Source organism: Gigantopelta aegis, chromosome 8, assembly GCF_016097555.1.
Source record: "Gigantopelta aegis isolate Gae_Host chromosome 8, Gae_host_genome, whole genome shotgun sequence".
In the NCBI taxonomy this organism is placed as follows: domain Eukaryota; kingdom Metazoa; phylum Mollusca; class Gastropoda; order Neomphalida; family Peltospiridae; genus Gigantopelta; species Gigantopelta aegis.
In genome coordinates, this window is record NC_054706.1 from 75,852,324 (window position 1) to 75,875,093 (window position 22,770).

Genomic DNA, 22,770 nt, shown 5'->3' on the forward strand with positions numbered 1-22,770 from the left:
TTAACAAAAATTTATATAAATTCATGACATGATTACTAAACGAAAGAAATCAAATAACGTGTGTGGAGTATTTATCTTTACTACTTTTAGTGTTTAGTTAAACAAGACGGATTGCTTGCGAGGGTTCTAGTAATATTTTATAAAATAAATACACCTGTTAGTTGATGTATAACATTTAAATAACTTAGTATTTAAATACGTGTATTTCCGGATGTTTTATACAATGGCATTTATATATTCACATAGTTAATTTTCGCCAAAACAAAATGTCGGTTTCCGGTACACATGGGAATGTTGTTGAAAATGGTTTTACTGGTAAAACACACTTAGAAGAAGCTAAAATTGACTATTTTCTTTAAATAAGCTTTGTACATTGTTTTATTGGGTACCAGACGTTTTTCCCCCCAGATAGTTCGCCCCCAGTCAATTCGCCCCTAGGTCTGTTCACCCCCAAATAGGATGTCAGTTCGCCCCCACGTGCATTCGTTTTATTTCGTAAATGATGTTTATGATATATTTGCATTATTTTTGTTGTGTTATGTGGTCGTGAGATCGAATCTCCCCAGTGGAATCAAGCCATTTGCAATTAATAGGCCCTAATGCTTCATGGCTTGCGGTGAACTCGTATGGGGGAAAATGCAGTATGTAAATTACAAACTGATGTATCCAATACTGTATAGCAACTTGTCTGTAGTATGCAGAGTTCGACAAATCCACTAGCCTGACATCTGTGGCTAGTGGTTTTTAAGTTCGGGCTAGTGAGAAACGCGAAACATGCATGCCTTGTTTACGGTTTCTGTCGCAGGAAATAAGTCTAATAACATGCGTGTTTTGATTAGTTAGGCAAGTCATGTGGTAGTTAATCGCGCACATAATGTTTTAGGCTAAGAAACTAATTTTATTTTTATTTTCTACATTGGAGGTGATAATTTATCTATTCGGGCAAAAATTGTCTGGTCATTCAGGCAAGGATGCTCTCAACGTCACATGTCATTCGGGGAAAATGTGCCCATATGCCTATGCACGAAACAAAATATAGGTGACCACGGGTGACATGAAAATAGGCGACTGTCCTTGACGCACAAACTGCGGTTGCCACGCAAATAGTTGGTTGATGGTGACATAAACAAGTGTCAAAATACACATTTAAGAGAAATATCAAAGTATATCTGCATATCCGTACATCCCCATGGATACGAGTTCACCGTTCTTTTTTACATACAAGTTTGTTTTCCATACAAGTTTTCCGTTCGTACGAGTTAGTTTCCATATGATTTCACTGCATCCCATGCTTCATGGTCAAGCGAGACAGAGTGTAGGATGTCATTTGTCAAATCATCAAAACGTAGATTTAAGTTGAAGGCAAGTTGTCTTTATGTTTCACCTAATTGATCAAGCCCTCCAAGGGGCTAAAACTGGTGGGTAACCACAGTAGCCCGAAGGGATGTAGAATGTGTGGTTCTTCTAGTCCGAACCTAGTTACATACCCTATATGTAGCAGGTTTTAATCTTGTTTCAAACATTTCTCACCCTAAATAGTGCAACAAATGGATACACAACTCAAAAATGTATAACTTAAAATACTCACTAAATCCCGATTGAAGTACTCGAGTCACTATTAACAAAATAAATCTTCCAACAACAACTGTCAAAAGTCCCCAGCCATTTTAAATATGTTACATAGAGGGAAGCAACTCTCCGTGCACATTAAGAAAAGTATTGACATAACGTGCCCCGTGCACTAGAACCATGAGAGAGAAACCACGACACACCCAGTAGGCAAGGTTCCAGTATGAGCAACTATTCGGCAAACAAGTCAAAATTACTCCTATAACTCCATTCCTTTTTGATGAAACATTCCAAATTATGTGCCAAATTACCTCATGAAAAATGCGCAATCTTTTTATATTTTGCGCATATAATCCTATGGGACATACAAAATTCAATAGCACCCAAATGCCCCGTGATCGGGCTACTTACCAGTGCGGGCAGTCCCTCGTACCACCCACTCCAAAACATTTCCTGTTCTGGATGAAGGAGCTGGCATAAGTGGACACCTACGCCCATGAAAAGGTGTGCGCTACAACAGCTTGCTCTGAATGTGAATGTTAAGCCCTATGACCTGACCTAACCTGATGTTCCCCCTAATATTTGTAAGTTAGGTTACGTGGCCGGTTCAGGATCAGTTGCCGTCAGTTTGCCCATTGGGTATTTCTCATTCCAACCATTCCAATCAAAGGCCTTTTATTGACTTTTCTGTATCTATAGATATAGATACATGTACTTGTTGGAGCATTATATAATTAAAAGTTCATTACACCATGGTCACAGGGGTTCTGTAATTCCCCTTTCTATCTATTCTCATGTATGTGGTTAATTTTGTGATTTTCTGAAAATAATCAAATTAAAAGCTGTAATCACTGGCCATCATAACACTTCCCTTTATGTCATTTCTCAACCACAATGTCCACAGCCAAAAAACATGCCATTAAAAAAAAACCTGAATATAGTCCCAAGGGAAAAAAGTGCTATGGTGAATTAAAAACTCGACAGCATTGCCGATTGCCATGGACAAATGCAGGAGTTGATTACTCATAGTTGTGTTTAATGAATTTCAGCAATTGCTGGCAAATTGGGCATGTTTGCATCATTAAGTCCCTTTATTCCAGTGGTCTGTGTCTTAAAAAACTTAAATGTTAAGTTATTTATAACAGAAGTTTGTTATTTTTGTTTGTGGACATATGATATTATGATTGCAACATGTTCTTCAACATTAGCGCAGTGCTTGAGTTAGGTCAGGATTATGGTCAGGAATTGTAAGTCTTTCAAACTAGTTACATGTAGCACACATTTGATGTTGCACATTTTCAGAATTTATTAGATTTTCTAAATACATGTATTATTAACGTCACCATTTCTTACAGGGGCGGGATGTAGCTCAGTGTTACAGCGCTCGCTGGATGTGTGGCTGGTCTAGGATCGATCCACATCGGTGGATCCATTGGGCTATTTTTCGTTCCAGCCAGTGCTCCACAACTGGTGTAACAAAGGCCGTGGTATGTACTATCCTGTCTGTGGGATGGTGCATATATAAAAGATCCCTTGCTGCTAATCGATAAGTGTAGCCTGTGAAGTGACAACACCTGGTTTCCTCTCTCAATATCTGTATGGTCCTTAACCATATGTCTGACACCATATAACCATAAATAAACTGTGTTGAGTGCGTCATTAAATAAACCATTTCCTTCCTTCCTTCTATTTCTTACACTTACAAGTGGAATTTGCATTTGTACTAGTAGCCCACACAAATCGTAGGATAAATTGCATAACAATTTGGATTGCAGGTTAGATTTTGAAAATACGATTGTAAGAATATTATTCTTTGATACTAATTTGCAGTCGTATTTGTTCCCTGTAGTTGTTCCACTGAAGGTGAAGCAAGATGACCAGGTAGCACATCATCTGTTTTTAAAACAACACAGAGCGAAAGAATCGGATGGGTCCAAACCACAGAACAAAACTCTCTTTGTTGTCAATGTACCCCCATATTGTACAAAGGTTAGTCAGTTTATCACTCTTTTACGATTATAGTTTTATATTTATATATGCAGTTTGAATATAGAATAACTGGTTTAAGCCTGTAATGTTTAGCGATGAAAAATATGGCCTAAAATATCCACCAGTAAGGTATTTAGAAATTGAGTTTATACATTTGAAGATCTTGATGAGGTGTGATTAATTGTTCCCCAACTTAGATTATGAGGAGCTATTTAAGATATGGAGCAGTGATATTTGATTTGTTTGTAGTACTATGATGTTTAAAAAAAAAAATGTTTTACATGCTAAGGGTAGATAAAATTACTCTCTTTAACTAGTCTCAGATGAGTGATGGGGAGAGAAAATTGTATAGAGATGGAAAGCAATAAATGTCTCTTTTCGTGTTGAGGTGTCAGTAAACATTCATTCATTCAATAAATGTGTCTGTTTTGAAGAAGTGACGTAACTGTAATATTTAATTTTTTGTTTATTCAGGACTGTCTAAAAAACATGTTCTCAAAGTGTGGACAAGTCAGTCGTGTATATCTTCATGACAGACCCACATCAGGAGCTCCCCCGAAAAACCTCTCCAAGTATTTCTCCAAAACCAAAGAACCACAGGTGAGTTATTCACTCCTGATGCAGGACCAGTTGTTTCCTCCCAACCTCCTCCCCCCCCCCCCCCCCCCCCCACACACACACACACAAGCCAGTCATTTCCCCATACCAAAGAAGCATTGGTGAGTTATTTCGACTGATAGCTTGTTATTTCTCCGTACAGAAGAATCACTGGTAAGTTACTCCCCCCAGAAAGCTTTTTGTGTCTCAATAACAAAGAACATTTGTGTTGACTTAATTACCCTAGAAACTCATTTCTACATACCAGGGAACAACCGGTGAGTTAGTTTCTCCAGATATCTGTAAAAGTATTTATCTCCATGTATGTTTTTAATTTTAAAAACCTCCGAAGAAGTACAAGCATTCATTAAGCTAATTCTTTATCTTTTTTCCTCTTTTACCATGAAAACAAACTGAGGTGAGTGTTAAATTGCTCCCCATACTTATATTATTAGGAGCCATTTAAGATATGACCATATTGATGCCATATCAATTCACATGCAAAGGCGAGCTAACAATTACTCTCCATGAACTAATCTCGGGAGTGATGGGGAGTGAGGTTGATAGCTTCTCTTGAATACTGATTTCTGGTTTGGTTTGTGAATAAGCCAGTTTATTAATAGCAAATATTATTAAATGTTACTAAAATCATAGTCGTAAAAAATTTGGAATTGATTGCATTTATGGAACCATAAATATTTTTCAAATTTACAGTGCAACTAATCCAGGTAACATATGATAAACTTCACATTTACAGTGCAACTAATCCAGGTAACATATGATAAACTTCACATTTACAGTGCAACTAATCAAGGTAACATATGATAAACTTCTCATTTATAATGCAACTAATCAAGATAACATATGATAAACTTCACATTTACAGTGCAACTAATCCAGGTAACATGATAAACTTCACAGTTACAGTGCAACTAATCCAGGTAACATGATAAACCTCACATTTACAGTGCAACTAATCCAGGTAACATATGATAAACTTCACATTTACAGTGTAACTAATCCAGGTAACATGATAAACTTCACAGTTACAATGCAACTAATCAAGGTAACATATGATAAACTTCACATTTACAGTGTAACTAATCCAGGTAACATGATAAACTTCACATTTACAATGCAACTAATCAAGGTAACATATGATAAACTTAACATTTACAGTGCAACTAATCCAGGTAACATATGATAGACTTCACATTTACAATGCAACTAATCCAGGTAACATGATAAACTTCACAGTTACAATGCAACTAATCAAGGTAACATATGATAAACTTCACAGTTACAATGCAACTAATCCAGGTAACATATGATAAACTTCACAGTTACAATGCAACTAATCCAGGTAACATATGATAAACTTCACAGTTACAATGCAACTAATCAAGGTAACATATGATAAACTTCACAGTTACAATGCAACTAATCCAGGTAACATATGATGTACATTATTTTCTTTTTCAGGGCTTTAAGGTGGCGTATGTCGTGTTCAAACATCCTGAAGCCGTTTCCAAGGCAACAGAATGGTCTTTTGACAAGCCTTTTGTTCTTGAGACTGATTCAGCACCGTTGCTGACTGGACTGGCAAGTAAGGTTAAACTTTGATTTATTAATCATTGGCTAATGGAGGAAAAACATTTGGTAATTTTTGACATGTACCGGGTAGTCTTAGAGGGACTCACTTACCAAGAGACAGGACATCACATACCATGGTCTTTAATATATCAGTCATGGGACACTGCAACTGGAAAAGCCCATTCAGAGAATGGGTCCACTGAGGAGAGTCAGTCATAGGATGCAAGCACCTCAGGATAATAAAGGGATCTTTTATATACACAGACAGGATAACACATACCACAGCTATTTCTCATTCCAGCCAGTGCACCACGACTGGTTGTATGAAAGGACGTGGTATGTACTACCCGGTCTGTGAGATGGTGCATATAAAAGATCCCTTGCTGCCAATAGGAAAGAGTAGCCCATAAAGTGGCAACAGCGGATTTCCTCTTTCAATATCTGTGTGGTCCATAACCATATGTCTGATGCCATATAACCGTAAATAAAATGTGTTGAGTGCATTGTTAAATAAAACATTTCCTTCCTCAGTTGAGTGGGGGCAGGTAGTGTTAAAACACTCAACTGATGAGCAGCGGGTCTCAGTTTTAATCACCCTCTTTGGACTGACTCAGTTGAGAGGGGCAGGTAGTGTTAAAACACTCAACTGATGTGCAGCGGGTCTCAGTTTTAATCACCCTCTCTGGACTGACTCAGTTGAGAGGGGCAGGTAGTGTTAAAACACTCAACTGATGTGCAGCGGGTCTCAGTTTTAATCACCCTCTCTGGACTGACTCAGTTGAGAGGGGCAGGTAGTGTTAAAACACTCAACTGATGTGCAGCGGGTCTCAGTTTTAATCACCCTCTCTGGACTGACTCAGTTGAGAGGGGCAGGTAGTGTTAAAACACTCAACTGATGTGCAGCGGGTCTCAGTTTTAATCACCCTCTCTGGACTGACTCAGTTGAGTGGGGCAGGTAGTGTTAAAACACTCAACTGATGTGCAGCGGGTCTCAGTTTTAATCACCCTCTCTGGACTGACTCAGTTGAGAGGGGCAGGTAGTGTTAAAACACTCAACTGATGTGCAGCGGGTCTCAGTTTTAATCACCCTCTCTGGTCTGACTCAGTTGAGTGGGGGTAGGTAGTGTTAAAACACTCGACTGATGTGCAGCGGGTCTCAGTTTTAATCACCCTCTCTAATCTGACTCAGTTGAGTGGGGGTAGGTAGTGTTAAAACACTCGACTGATGTGCAGCGGGTCTCAGTTTTAATCACCCTCTCTGGTCTGACTCAGTTGAGTGGGGGTAGGTAGTGTTAAAACATTCAACTGATGTGCAGCGGGTCTCAGTTTTAATCACCCTCTCTGGTCTGACTCAGTTGAGTGGGGGTAGGTAGTGTTAAAACACTCAACTGATGTGCAGCGGGTCTCAGTTTTAATCACCCTCTCTGGACTGACTCAGTTGAGTGGGGGTAGGTAGTGTTAAAACACTCAACTGATGTGCAGCGGGTCTCAGTTTTAATCACCCTCTCTGGACTGACTCAGTTGAGTGGGGCAGGTAGTGTTAAAACACTCAACTGATGTGCAGCGGGTCTCAGTTTTAATCACCCTCTCTGGACTGACTCAGTTGAGTGGGGCAGGTAGTGTTAAAACACTCAACTGATGTGCAGCGGGTCTCAGTTTTAATCACCCTCTCTGGACTGACTCAGTTGAGTGGGGGTAGGTAGTGTTAAAACACTCACCTGATGAGCAGCGGGTCTCAGTTTTAATCACCCTCTCTGGTCTTAGGTTTATTCCCATTGCAACCAGTGTCCCCCAACTGGTTCATCAAAAGCCATGGTATGTGCTGTCTTATCTGTGGAAAAGTGCACATATAAAAACTCCCATGTTGTCTTTTCAGTATGAAGTTATACTAGTAATACTGCTAATAGTGTGTAGATAGACATTGATAGTTTTTATATCTAGACCATAATAAAATGAATGCTACATTTTAATATAACTCCTTTTCAACATGGGGTTGGAGGAGGGGAGGTGAAATGTTTTGTTTAATATTTTGAGGACAATGGAAATACTGCACATTGAGCATCATGTATGTTTAAAGGACAAACATTTGTTTTGGTGAGGAGGTGGGCAAAAAAGAGAGTGGGTTTTTTATTGTTACGGTGGGCAGGGATAAAAATGTACAACTTATTTTATTATGGCCACATCAAGTGAAAATAAATGGCCAGGTGATAAACATGGTTGGTGTATTAATCATTTGTCCTTGTGGAATTTTCATTTGAACTATATACTGGTCTAATGACAGTGGAAAATTATTTCTCATGGTAACATGTTTTATCATCATGAGGTGAAATGTTTTGACTTCAGCATGTTTGTACTTAATTTGGGCATGGTTATTTTGGGTACAACATTTATTATTAATTTGGGCATGGTTATTTTGGGTACATCATTTATTATTAATTTGGGCATGGTTATTTTGGGTACAACATTTATTATTAATTTGGGAATGGATATTTTGGGCACTGCGTTTATGATTAATTTGGGCATGGTTATTTTGGGCACAGCGTTTATTATTATTTTGGGCATGGTTATTTTGGGCACAGCGTTTATTATTAATTTGGGCAAGGTTATTTTGGGCACAGCGTTTATTGTCTCGACTAGTGTATTCTTAATTCCTTAGGTCACTGAATCCGATGTCCATACTACTGGTTCAGAACTAAAACGTACAGACTTTGTATGATAGATGGAGGTAACTTTATTTATATTTATGTTCAGTATGAAAAGTGGTAATTTTCATGGTTCATTGTAAAGTTTGTAATAATTTCAGAATGGACTCAGGTGTACGAGATGAGTGTTGTTGATGTAAATGAGATGCAGGTGGAAATAGACTCCTTCATGGTGCAGTTTGATGCAACAATGGAAGAGGTACTGTATTTTATTTTATTTCTCTAACGTTGTATGGTTGGTACCAACGTTTTTGAAAAATCCAAGAGTAAAAAAAATTGAGGAGGAAAAAATTACACTCCTCAAAAATGTTTGTGTTACAGAGAAAGTGTTGTTTGTTCAGACCAGGAGTACAGTTTTTCGCATCCCTCACATTGATATAACAGGTTTATGGTCATGCAGTCATAAGTGTATGAGCCAGGGTTGAGGGGGTAAGAGGAGTTAACAGAGCCCCCCCCCCCCGGAGCAGTCTTCAAATCATTTTATTCTGTAGAATTTTTGTTTTAATAATCTGCACCAGACATAATAGAAGCCAAATTTCAGTTAACTTTCTGACTACCGCAGGCAAGATATCTCGCCCGACGTCACACCAGTCGACATACTGTACACAGTATACAGTGCATTCCCCAATTCATATTTCCCACCGTTTGGCACATGGCACCCACTGGAAACGGATGTATAATACAGGAAACTTGATTTCTTAACAAGATGGTATCTTTTGTTTGTTGTTTCAATTGAAAATTACCGAGTTCAAAACGTGGTTTTCGGCAAGTATTTTCGCTTGACAACAATGGCGGCATGTCATGGTCATTTTCATCTATTGATAGCCGATTGTGACAGCTAATTTTGATAATAAATTTGACTGTTTTACCAACAACGAAAATGACCAAATATTTGGATGTGAATCGTAGTTTGTTTTAAAAAAAAATCTGGTCAGAAAACCACTGTTATCGGGAATAATAGACATAAATACTGGACTGTAAATTAATGATATTCAGTGAGTCTTTTTCGATTTTTTGTCTGATTTTAATCAATAATAACTGATCTAAAATATAAAAATATGAAAAAACTAAAATAATACTTACCGATTCAAATGTGAACTTTATTTTATGTATTTATAAAACATTTAAGCAGAGTATGACAAATATTTTGAAAAGTGAGTTTGTGAAAACCACTAGCCCACCAAGATAAAGCACTAGCCCAAATTCTTGATCAATTATAACTGGATTTTTATATAATTTTTGTAACATTACACATTTACGAGTATAACAGTAAAATAAAACAAACACTTAAATCATGTTGTAACTTTCAGTTTTTTGTCATGTTGTGCATTTTGTCTGTTGTCAAGTATGATCCATCGTCATTGTCCCGTTTTCGCTTTTGCCCTCCCCCTGAGGAAAATAATTGAGCAAACTCATGGTTGGTATCTAAACCCACTATCAGAATAATTAAATTTAAATGAGGGTACGACAGTGTGACACACGGTAATAGATGGTTCAGTGTATTTGGTAGTGGGTTATACATTTAGGGCCTACTATTCATGTCGCCAGGAACGGTGATGCCAATTGCTCAAATACAGGGCATTATCCCATGTCAGACCGATATCAAAAGAATGTAACGGCGACATCTAATCCATTGTTAATTGATGAACAAAAAGGTGTTATCTTATATTGACAGCTGTGACGCATTATCCAAACTGCTACACATAATAGGCATTGCATGTGCGGTTACCATTAAAGTAAATTGTTTTCCTGATCGCCGACATGTAAGCGAAGTGTTAAATTAGAAAACAATAGATAAATAAAACAAACACTGAAATTCAAGCATGACTGGGGTTTACTTGATTGAGATTAACCTGTCATCGCGATTGGTGATTTCCAAGTTCTTAGCCTAAAATATATGTGCGAGATTAACTACCACGTGATGTGTACAACCAATCAAAACACGCATGTCATTAGTCTTATTTCCTGTGCCAAAAACTTGAAAGAGAAAAGTAAACAATGCATGCTGTAACTGTGACGATGTAGAGATAGCATGTTACTGCAGTTTGCAGACCTAGTTCAAGTGGATTATTATTATATACTGATTGCGTTGTTGATATTATTCGATGACAAACGTCACAGTCAAATTTATTTTAAAAAAATTCAGCTGAGAGAAAAAGAAGAAGAAAAAACCCCACAATCGAGCGATAAGGGGAGAGGGAAAAAACCCCACTAGCCCGAACTTAAAAACCACCAGCCATGGGCATTGGGCTAGCGGATTTGTCGAACTCTGATTTAAGTGAATAAAAATTATAAACTTGTACCCACTCAACATGGTTTTTGTAAAAAATTAATCCAGTAGTCTAAAGATTAATATGTCTTGAAAAATACAGATCACTTACCACTTGATACTTTGTCACCATTTTAAAAACCTGTTATCTTCATTTGTGTTTTCCTTGGTTAGTTGGTTAATTCGTCTCAGCTGACAATTCGCATCACACCCGCACATGCTGAGATTTTTGTCTTAAAAATATTAAACTTGATCTATAGATATTTCCCTCATGGTTTCATGAGGTAAAAATACCTTTCAGCTGTTTGGATCAGCTAATAGCTCTCACGACCTGTAGGCATTAGAAAACACACTTATTATCATGTTTATACCTGTGTCTTCAGACAAAAAAGGATCTGTTATTTTGAGGGAGACTGGGCTGCCCATGTCTTCTCCTTAGACCTACATGTACCAGGAAACATTCTGTTCAGTATCGTGTTGTGATTTTCTATGCAAGTTACAGAGATCGATACTCAGTTTTAGAATATTAAATAAACAGTGATTGCAAATTAATTTTTATTTGATTGATTGATTGAGTTTAAATTGTTGTTTAGGACAAGAACACTAGCTGACTGATTGAGTTTTAATTGTTGTTTAGAACAAGAACACTAGTTGACTGATTGAGTTTAAATTGTTGTTTAGGACAAGAACACTAGCTGACTGATTGAGTTTAAATTGTTGTTTAGAACAAGAACACTAGTTGACTGATTTGAGTTTTAATTGTTTAGGACAAGAACACTAGCTGACTGATTGAGTTTTAATTGTTGTTTAGGACAAGAACACTAGCTGACTGATTGAGTTTAAATTGTTTAGGACAAGAACACTAGCTGACTGATTGAGTTTAAATTGTTTAGGACAAGAACACTAGCTGACTGATTGAGTTTAAATTGTTGTTTAGGACAAGAACACTAGTTGACTGATTGAGTTTAAATTGTTTAGGACAAGAACACTAGCTGACTGATTGAGTTTAAATTGTTTGGGACAAGACCACTAGTTGACTGATTGAGTTTAAATTGTTTGGGACAAGAACACTAGCTGACTGATTGAGTTTAAGTTGTTGTTTAGAACAAGAACACTAGTTGACTGGTTGAGTTTAAATTGTTGTTTAGAACAAGAACACTAGTTGACTGATTTGAGTTTTAATTGTTTAGGACAAGAACACTAGTTGACTGATTGAGTTTAAATTGTTGTTTAGGACAAGAACACTAGCTGACTGATTGAGTTTAAATTGTTGTTTAGGACAAGAACACTAGTTGACTGATTTGAGTTTTAATTGTTTAGGACAAGAACACTAGCTGACTGATTGAGTTTTAATTGTTGTTTAGGACAAGAACACTAGCTGACTGATTGAGTTTAAATTGTTTAGGACAAGAACACTAGCTGACTGATTGAGTTTAAATTGTTTAGGACAAGAACACTAGCTGACTGATTGAGTTTAAATTGTTGTTTAGGACAAGAACACTAGTTGACTGATTGAGTTTAAATTGTTTAGGACAAGAACACTAGCTGACTGATTGAGTTTTAATTGTTGTTTAGGACAAGAACACTAGTTGACTGATTGAGTTTAAATTGTTTAGGACAAGAACACTAGCTGACTGATTGAGTTTAAATTGTTTGGGACAAGACCACTAGTTGACTGATTGAGTTTAAATTGTTTGGGACAAGAACACTAGCTGACTGATTGAGTTTAAGTTGTTGTTTAGAACAAGAACACTAGTTGACTGGTTGAGTTTAAATTGTTGTTTAGAACAAGAACACTAGTTGACTGATTTGAGTTTTAATTGTTTAGGACAAGAACACTAGTTGACTGATTGAGTTTAAATTGTTGTTTAGGACAAGAACACTAGCTGACTGATTGAGTTTAAATTGTTTAGGACAAGAACACTAGCTGACTGATTGAGTTTTAATTGTTGTTTAGAACACTAGCACTAGTTTGACTGATTGAGTTTAAATTAAATTGTTTAGGACAAGAACACTAGCTGACTGATTGAGTTTAAATTGTTTAGGACAAGAACACTAGCTGACTGATTGAGTTTAAATTGTTGTTTAGGACAAGAACACTAGTTGACTGATTGAGTTTAAATTGTTTAGGACAAGAACACTAGCTGACTGATTGAGTTTTAATTGTTGTTTAGGACAAGAACACTAGTTGACTGATTGAGTTTAAATTGTTTAGGACAAGAACACTAGCTGACTGATTGAGTTTAAATTGTTTGGGACAAGACCACTAGTTGACTGATTGAGTTTAAATTGTTTGGGACAAGAACACTAGCTGACTGATTGAGTTTAAGTTGTTGTTTAGAACAAGAACACTAGTTGACTGGTTGAGTTTAAATTGTTGTTTAGAACAAGAACACTAGTTGACTGATTTGAGTTTTAATTGTTTAGGACAAGAACACTAGTTGACTGATTGAGTTTAAATTGTTGTTTAGGACAAGAACACTAGCTGACTGATTGAGTTTAAATTGTTTAGAACAAGAACACTAGCTGACTGATTGAGTTTTAATTGTTGTTTAGAACAATAGCACTAGTTGACTGATTGAGTTTAAATTGTTGTTTAGGACAAGAACACTAGCTGACTGATTGAGTTTAAATTGTTTAGGACAAGAACACTAGCTGACTGATTGAGTTTAAATTGTTGTTTAGAACAAGAACGCTAGTTGACTGATTTGAGTTTTAATTGTTTAGGACAAGAACACTAGTTGACTGATTGAGTTTAAATTGTTGTTTAGAACAAGAACACTAGTTGACTGATTGAGTTTTAATTGTTTAGGACAAGAACACTAGTTGACTGATTTGAGTTTTAATTGTTTAGGACAAGAACACTAGTTGACTGATTGAGTTTAAATTGTTGTTTAGGACAAGAACACTAGCTGACTGATTGAGTTTAAATTGTTTAGGACAAGAACACTAGTTGACTGATTGAGTTTAAATTGTTTAGGACAAGAACACTAGCTGACTGATTGAGTTTAAATTGTTTGGGACAAGACCACTAGTTGACTGATTGAGTTTAAATTGTTTGGGACAAGAACACTAGCTGACTGATTGAGTTTAAGTTGTTGTTTAGAACAAGAACACTAGTTGACTGGTTGAGTTTAAATTGTTGTTTAGAACAAGAACACTAGTTGACTGATTTGAGTTTTAATTGTTTAGGACAAGAACACTAGTTGACTGATTGAGTTTAAATTGTTGTTTAGGACAAGAACACTAGCTGACTGATTGAGTTTAAATTGTTTAGAACAAGAACACTAGCTGACTGATTGAGTTTTAATTGTTGTTTAGAACAATAGCACTAGATGACTGATTGAGTTTAAATTGTTGTTTAGGACAAGAACACTAGCTGACTGATTGAGTTTAAATTGTTGTTTAGAACAAGAACACTAGCTGACTGATTGAGTTTAAATTGTTTAGGACAAGAACACTAGCTGACTGATTGAGTTTAAATTGTTGTTTAGAACAAGAACACTAGCTGACTGATTGAGTTTAAATTGTTGTTTAGAACAAGAACACTAGTTGACTGATTTGAGTTTTAATTGTTTAGCACAAGAACACTAGTTGACTGATTGAGTTTAAATTGTTTAGAACAAGAACACTAGCTGATTGATTGAGTTTTAATTGTTGTTTAGAACAATAGCTGACTGATTGAGTTTAAGTTGTTGTTTAGAACAAGAACACTAGTTGACTGGTTGAGTTTAAATTGTTGTTTAGAACACTAGCTGACTGATTGAGTTTAAGTTGTTGTTTAGAACAAGAACACTAGTTGACTGGTTGAGTTTAAATTGTTGTTTAGAACAAGAACACTAGTTGACTGATTTGAGTTTTAATTGTTTAGGACAAGAACACTAGTTGACTGATTGAGTTTAAATTGTTTAGAACAAGAACACTAGCTGACTGATTGAGTTTTAATTGTTGTTTAGGACAAGAACACTAGCTGACTGATTGAGTTTAAATTGTTTAGGACAAGAACACTAGCTGACTGATTGAGTTTAAATTGTTGTTTAGAACAAGAACACTAGTTGACTGATTGAGTTTAAATTGTTGTTTAGAACAAGAACACTAGTTGACTGATTGAGTTTAAATTGTTGTTTAGAACAAGAACACTAGTTGACTGATTGAGTTTAAATTGTTTAGGACAAGAACACTAGTTGACTGATTGAGTTTAAGTTGTTTAGGACAAGAACACTAGTTGACTGATTGAGTTTTAATTGTTTAGGATAAGAACACTAGTTGACTGATTGAGTTTAAATTGTTTAGGACAAGAACACTAGCTGATTGATTGAGTTTAAATTGTTTGGGACAAGAACACTAGCTGACTGATTGAGTTTAAATTGTTTGGGACAAGACCACTAGTTGACTGATTGAGTTTAAATTGTTTGGGACAAGAACACTAGCTGACTGATTGAGTTTATGTTGTTGTTTAGAACAAGAACACTAGTTGACTGGTTGAGTTTAAATTGTTTAGGACAAGAACACTAGTTGACTGATTGAGTTTAAATTGTTTAGGACAAGAACACTAGCTGACTGATTGAGTTTAAATTGTTTGGGACAAGACCACTAGTTGACTGATTGAGTTTAATTTTTTTGGGACAAGAACACTAGCTGACTGATTGAGTTTAAGTTGTTGTTTAGAACAAGAACACTAGTTGACTGGTTGAGTTTAAATTGTTGTTTAGAACAAGAACACTAGCTGACTGATTGGCTTTTAATTGTGTTTAGGACAAACAAAAAGCCAAGGAGACTGAAGGAGTCCCTGATGAAGAGGGCTGGATGACTGTCAATCGCCATAGTAACAAGGTGGCCCGAAGAACAGAGACAAACGACAAAAGGTTGAAAGCAAACGAAAGAAAGAAGAAAAAAGAAACGGTAACTCATATAGACTGCAGAAGTATTGAAAATTCTTGTTCCAACCAATGCGCCACAACGGTCAAATGTCATGGTATGTGCTTTCCGTTCTGTGGGAAAGTGTAAATAAAAGATCACTTGCTGCATTAGGAAAACTGTAGCGGGTTTCCTCTGATGACTACGGGTCAGAATTGCCAAATGTTAGACATCCAATAGCTGATGATTAATTAGTCAATGTGCTCTAGTGGTGTCATCAGACAAAACAAACTTTAACTTTACATATTGAAAAATATTCTTGTCAAAAGTGATGGTAAATTTAAAATACACGTATATTAATTACTGAATGATAACCATTTAAACTTGGGCAACGGAAGTCTCTTCAATCTTTTTTTAAAAGATATATGCTCAGCATATCAATTTGAAGTACCTTATTGTATAAGGAAAGCTGAGGTTTTCAGATTTCATTACAAACTCGGTATCTTTAGTCTGTAGAAGGTGTCATTTTGTACAATTCTGGGATAATAGTTATCCTTGAAGCAAAGGAATTCCACAGATTGGAAGTCATTTAGGTTGTTTATGTGTATCGACCAAATCGGAGGAGTTTTTTTTTTTGGGGGTGCGTGGGTTAGGTACCTTTATTCAGTCACTTCGATAGTGTATTACACATACAACAATTGATCTATATAAACATTTTGTAGATATTTTAAATCTGCCTTCATGCCAGGTTGTACTACTTAGGTCATGTTGTTCACAAATCAGAAGAAACGTTAACTGCTCATTAAATTAATAACGGCAGTAGATCTCATTGGCTAAAAATAAGACATTGTAGCTTTAAACAAGTATATTTAATCTTTTAACGCTGACACTTGTTCACAATGGTGGTTTCGATTTGAAATTAGCAAGTAGCAAGGCCATTTATAAAATCGCTAACCATTGGATGGGCATAAATTTAAAAACTGAAATTCAACCAATCACAATGGTGGATGCTCTAATTGACAGGGATGACAATTTTCTATGGAACTATACATATTTTTTCAGTTTTGTTTTCAGTTCGGTTGTCATTGTCATCCCTGACAATTTCGAGTTTGTATCTATATAAAGTTGTCCTTGTTAAGATGGAGAAGAGAGCAAACAAAATAGTTTTACTTTATTAAAGTTACAATTTACTTACATTTTCTTTATTAGAATATGAATATCTTTATGACCAATATATTTCTGTACAAAAAAACAACAAAACAAATTTCTAACAGCCAATTAAAATTTGAACTAATTCAGCCAAATGCCATTCCAAATGTATTTATTCATATAATGCTTTATATTTAAAACATGTTACGGTAAGATTGTGTTTTTGAAAACAGGAAGAAGCAAGACAAGCGTTTATTTTGTTGGGGGGAACAAATGGAAGTCTTGGTAGGGTTGAACACTTGGGATAGTCCGTTAAACTCAACGTTTCTGTTGTTTAACAAATGTTATTTCACTTTCAGGAGCTTCTGAATTTCTACAGGTTTCAAGTTCGAGAAACAAAACAAAAACGTAAGTTTAGACATTAGAAATCAGCAACTTAAGCTGTGTTGAGGTGTTCTCACAAATTGGTATTACCTAAGTACAACTTGTTCACGTTCATGTTCACTTGTAAGGAAGTAGGTTCTGATAAAAGTTTTAAGAGAATAAAACAAATCTTTTAAAAACAATTTGGCTACACCTCCATTTAAATTTTATTAATTTAACAACTCCAATGTTTGAAATGTTTTGTATATTGTGATTGACATCATTTTTCCAATTGAAATGGTGCAAATATTATATGAAAAATAGTCTCCCACTATATTTGCAGTGATCAGTCATCTTATGTGGCACATTTATCGTGTGTGATTTATTTCATATTATAGAGTTCAGGGTAACATTTAAACTCCTTTTTTTCTACTAAATTCAAAAGATAACAGTTGTATGGTTAAGGGTTTTTTCTTCCAGATTCGAAAATATCTTCTCCAGAATATTTTGTATACTGTTTAAGTTGGAAGTTGGTTAAGCACACTCAGATGCAGTATTTGTTCACTTAATATGAGACGAATGGCTGTTTAGATTGCCTGGAAGTTACCTGTGCGTTCGGATGTGAACTACATGTACATACTATCGCCATGAATGGCTAGTCATCTGCAAATTTTTAGTAATTTTAGCAGGTGAATTTTTATTTGATCTGTTAGGCATCAAATTCGTAACTGTAAACAGCAGCCTCGGTGGTGTCGTAGTTAAGCCATTGGACATCAGGCTGAAAGGTACAAGGTTCGCAGCCTGGTACCAGCTCCCATCCAGAGCGAGTTTTAATGACTCAATGGGTAGGTGTAAGACCACTACACCCTCTTCTCTCTCACTAACCACTAACAACTAACTCACTGTCCTGGACAGACAACCCAGATAGCTGAGGTGTGTGCCCAGGACAGCGTACTTGAACCTTAATTGGATATTGTCACGAAAATAAGTTGAAATAAAAACTGTAAACGAACAAGTTTGAGAATTGCAGAATTAATGTGACTGTTGGACAAATAATAATGTCGCTATATCCCAATTTTGTTATGTATGTTTCTTATTTATGGACAGAAATTAAAACATAAATAAAAACAACAACAAATTTCAATGTAATTTAGTTTTTACAACAATTAAGGTTGCACAATAACAGATAATTCCACATGCCTATGTTTGGCCTGTGGTGGCCAAGACATTTTCGTTCTTTCTTATCAAACTTCAGTGTGTGTTTTTCTCATTTCTATCACAGAAATGATAACATTTTCTGTTTATATTCAGTGTAAAATATACAAATTAAGTCATGTGTGTATTTTACTCTAAATTATAGTTGTTTCTAGCATTTTACACTATCAGAGATTTGTCTGAAGATGAAAAGAATTTGCATGGCACCAGACACTCCAATTGAAAAGAATCAAGTATTAATTACCCTGTCTGCTAAGCTGGGCTGAGACTGTGAAAACCAGTGGCCTGTGATGTAACACTGGATGCTGCACAGCATAAATTCCAGTCAGCATTGTTTTCTGGTAGTCTTGTTTTTGTTAAGTTGACTTTTAATTTGGTTACACTATACCGGTTTGTTTAGGTTAATTAATTAAAGATTTTAAATTTTTGAACCAAAATCTGGTTTCTGAAATAGACAGATTCCAGTTTTATCAGGTTTTTAATACATGTACATGGTGTAAATAAGAGAAAATTTGGGACCATGATTAATGAAATTTGGCCGGTTTTGACAAGATTTCGGAATTATCAGGGTCCAATTTAGACAGGTTTGTATGTACATGTATGTTCACACAATGTAGTATTCACTTTGTTCTAATCACATGGCCTGTATAACACATTAGCTTGGCCTCTTCATATGTTTGATCAGGTAAGCAAGACCATTAGTAGAGAATAAAAACATTATTAAGATGACATATAGAATATAATGTATCACCTACCTGTTGTTATGATCATTTAATGTGCAATAAACCCCCAGACAAATGCTGCTATATTGCAAATGACATTTTCCTGTATTATTAGTTAGAAAAATATATATTAAATCATTTGATGCAATAAAAGTATTTTATGTTCATAATATTACCCAGTACGATTTGTGCTTGAAAAGCCACACTCCAGCCCATTTACTCTGACAGTCAGTTACCTCAACCATCAGTTTGTCCTTCGCTCGTCATGGAGATGGAATATTTTTCATCAAATAAAAACATTAGTTTTTTTACTAAAAATGTTGCTAAGATGATATATTGTACATAGCGTATCACCTACCTTTTATTATGGTAATTTAATGTGTAAAGCAATCAGTATTCTCCCAGACAAATGTTGCCATATTGCAAATTAAGTTTTTCTGTATTTTAGTAACTCTAGATGTTTGGGTTTTGTAGACGTCTAGTGGATGAATTTAAAGGAACATTCCTAACCATGTAGTCACTGTAAAAGGTTTTCAGACAAGAAGCCTTTTTAATACTAATAATTATATATTTAATCACAAATAAAATCAAATTAACAGAAACTGCTCAAAAAACCTTTACAGCCCACCTCCAGTCCTAGATTGAGTAAACTTGCCGTATAGTTGTTCTTATGGACGTTAAGCACAATGCATGTGACATAATTGTTTTAATGTGTTTAAATTGAATTTTTAGAATGATTATTATTTTCTTTTTTGGTAACATGCATTGAGATGAATATCTTATGGATGCAACTATCAGTGACACCGAATAAGTTTATTGTAGGCAAGACATTTAATTTTGTGCCTGGACGTAGCCCAGTTGTAAAGCGCTCCCTTGATGCGAGGTCGATTTGAGATCGATTCCCATTGTGAGCCCATTGGGATATTTCTCGTTCCAGCCAGTGCATCACAACTGGTGTATCAAAGGCCATGGTATGTGCTATCCTGTCTGTAGATGCATATAAAAGATCGCTTGCTATCAATGGAAAAATAACGGGTTTCATCTTTAAGACTATAATATGTCAAAATTACCAAATATTTGACATTCAATAGCCTAATTTTGTGGTATTCTTGTTATTAATACTGTTTTATTCGTGGGTCAGTATACAGTAGAATCTTGTTGGGTTGAACTTGGAAGTGTCGAATACACTGCAATGCTTGAACCAAAAAGTCCTGAGTTAGACTTACAAATTTTTACCAAATGTTGACCAAATGTTGACCAAATGTTGACCATATACTAGAGTATATGGATCCAGATGTGTGGGATGTCCGGTGCAAAGCTTACCAGATAATATAATATTTTTTAGGCCTTAGTACATGTACTTGGGTACATAAAACGAAAATAGGACAACGAAGTGTGCTTTGGACTAAAATATTTTTAAGTTACCTGTCATAGTGTCAGTGAAGAGTTTGTCCATATAATTATTACTTCGTGAAAGATAGTGCCACAGTACACATAGAACAAGTTTAGCTTTTTTAGACTTAATTGGATGCATTCCACAGTCATACATGTAATTACTTAATACGCAGTGAAGATGCCTGACTGAAATTAGATAATGATGGCCGAGAATGTGTAAAGATTCCTTATTTCTGATACCTTGATGCTAACAGTACCAAATAAAGAAGAGTTATAGCCACTTAATGCAAATATTTGGGCAATTTGGGATCTAAAGGGTGTTTAAAATAGGCCACTTAAACCATGGAAAATTGTTCAGGATAAAAACATGGCTGATTAATTCAGGTGGCTCTCTTTGGCAGGTTCAGGGTATATAGAATTCTGGATGTGTAGTATGGGGGCGTAGGTATGACCTCCCAATCACACCTCAAATTTCTGGCTACTCCAATAGTCCAGAAAGTTTCAGTGAAATGTTCAGGATAATATTGTATTTTTATTTTTATTTTCAGAAATTGTTACCCTTCGACAAAAGTTTGAAGAAGACAAGCAAAGAATTGCTTTGATGAAAGCTTCACGAAAATTCCGTCCATATTGATTGTTTCGATAATAAACAATTTTACATTGTCATTTGTCTTGTTTTCCTGTGGTTCATAAAACAAAGTCTATTGTGTATCCATTGAAAATGTTTTATGATTGGCATATAGCTGCAATACAGATGAATAACTGATCAAAAGGATTTCTGAAAGCTCACTGGTGGAATAGTGAGAGAGCTCATTAGCAAAATAGTGGTAGAGTTCACTGGTGGAATAGTGATAGAGTTCACTGGTGGAATAGTGGTAGAGTTCACTGGTGGAATAGTGGTAGAGTTCGCTGGAGGAATAGTGATAGAGTTCACTGGTGGAATAGTGATAGAGCTCACTGGTAGAATAGTGGTAGATCTCCCTGATGGAATAGTGATAGAGTTCGCTGGTGGAATAGTGGTAGATCTCACTGGAGGAATAGTGGTAGAGTTCACTGGTGGAATAGTGATAGAGTTCACTGGTGAAATAGTGATAGATCTCACTGGAGAAATAGTGATAGATCTCACTGGAGAAATAGTGGTAGAGTTCACTGGTGGAATAGTGATAGAGTTCACTGGTGGAATAGTGATAGAGTTCGCTGGTGGAATAGTCATAGAGTTCGCTGGTGAAATAGTGATAGAGTTCGCTGGTGAAATAGTGATAGAGTTCGCTGGTGGAATACTGGTAGATCTCACTGGAGGAATAGTGGTAGAGTTCACTGGTGGAATAGTGATAAGAGTTCACTGGTGGAATAGTGGTAGAGTTCACTGGTGGAATAGTGGTAGATTTAATGATGGAATAGTGATCGAGCTCACTGGTGGAATAGTGGTAGAGTTCATTGATGGAATAGTGGTAGAGCTCGCTGATGAAATGGTGGTAGAGTTCGCTGATGGAATAGTGGTAGAGCTCACTGATGGAATAATGGTAGAGTTCGCTGATGGAATAGTGGTAGATCTCACTGATGAAATAGTGGTAGAGCTCACTGATGGAATAGTGGTAGAGCTCGCTGATGGAATAGTGGTAGAGTTCGCTGATGGAATAGTGGTAGAGTTCGCTGATGGAATAGTGGTAGATCTCACTGATGGAATAGTGGTAGAGCTCACTGATGGAATAGTGGTAGAGCTCGCTGATGGAATAGTGGTAGAGTTCGCTGATGGAATAGTGGTAGAGCTCGGTGGTTGAATACTGGTAGAGCTCACTGATGGAATAGTGTTAGAGCTCACTGGTGGAATAGTGGTAGAGCTCGCTGATGGAATAGTGGTAGAGCTCGGTGGTTGAATACTGGTGGAGCTAGTTGATGGAATAGTGGTAGAGTTCACTGATGGAATAGTGGTAGCTCTCACTGATGGAATAGTGGTAGAGCTCGCTGCTGGAATAGTGGTGTTCACTGGTGGAATAGTGGTAGAGTTCACTGGCGGAATAGTGGTAGATCTCACTGGCGGAATAGTGGTACAGTTCACTGGCGGAATAGTGGTAGAGTTCACTGATGGAATAGTGGTATATCTCACTGATGGAATAGTGCAATATAATTAAAATTAGCTCCACTATTACATGTGGATCTAACAGCATCCTGTTGGAGCTCATGTCCAGTTGACCTTTCATTCGACCAATCAAAACCTTACTTGCAAAATCATGCCAGTGATTTGAAAAGAATTTGAAACATTCGGGATTATGCCGAGGGTATACGAAATGATTCGGATGAATTACGAAGCATGCTGGAAACTAATTGCAGTATAAAATTTTATATAAAA

At 36.2% G+C, this 22,770-nt stretch overlaps 1 protein-coding gene across 1 annotated transcript; it reads left to right on the forward strand.

Annotated features, from left to right (window-relative positions):
- The first annotated feature begins 257 nt into the window (after nucleotides 1–257).
- Nucleotides 258–21,086, forward strand: LOC121380248 (ribosomal RNA-processing protein 7 homolog A-like). The gene is made up of 8 exons (XM_041509082.1): nucleotides 258–315; nucleotides 3,419–3,558; nucleotides 4,033–4,158; nucleotides 5,638–5,761; nucleotides 8,552–8,649; nucleotides 15,475–15,621; nucleotides 17,085–17,133; nucleotides 20,969–21,086. Exons 1-8 carry the CDS (start codon nucleotides 267–269, stop codon nucleotides 21,052–21,054), a joined length of 819 nt encoding a protein of 272 aa, XP_041365016.1. The 5' UTR covers nucleotides 258–266; the 3' UTR covers nucleotides 21,055–21,086.
- The last annotated feature ends 1,684 nt before the right edge of the window (nucleotides 21,087–22,770 follow it).

Bases quoted from the DNA above. Each gene is read 5' to 3' on its own strand.
- LOC121380248 (XM_041509082.1), top strand. From the start codon at position 267: ATGTCGGTTTCCGGTACACATGGGAATGTTGTTGAAAATGGTTTTACT. The intron at 8,650-15,474 runs GTACTGTATTTT...AATTGTGTTTAG, and splicing joins TTGATGCAACAATGGAAGAG to GACAAACAAAAAGCCAAGGA. The intron at 17,134-20,968 runs GTAAGTTTAGAC...TTTTATTTTCAG, and splicing joins TCGAGAAACAAAACAAAAAC to AAATTGTTACCCTTCGACAA.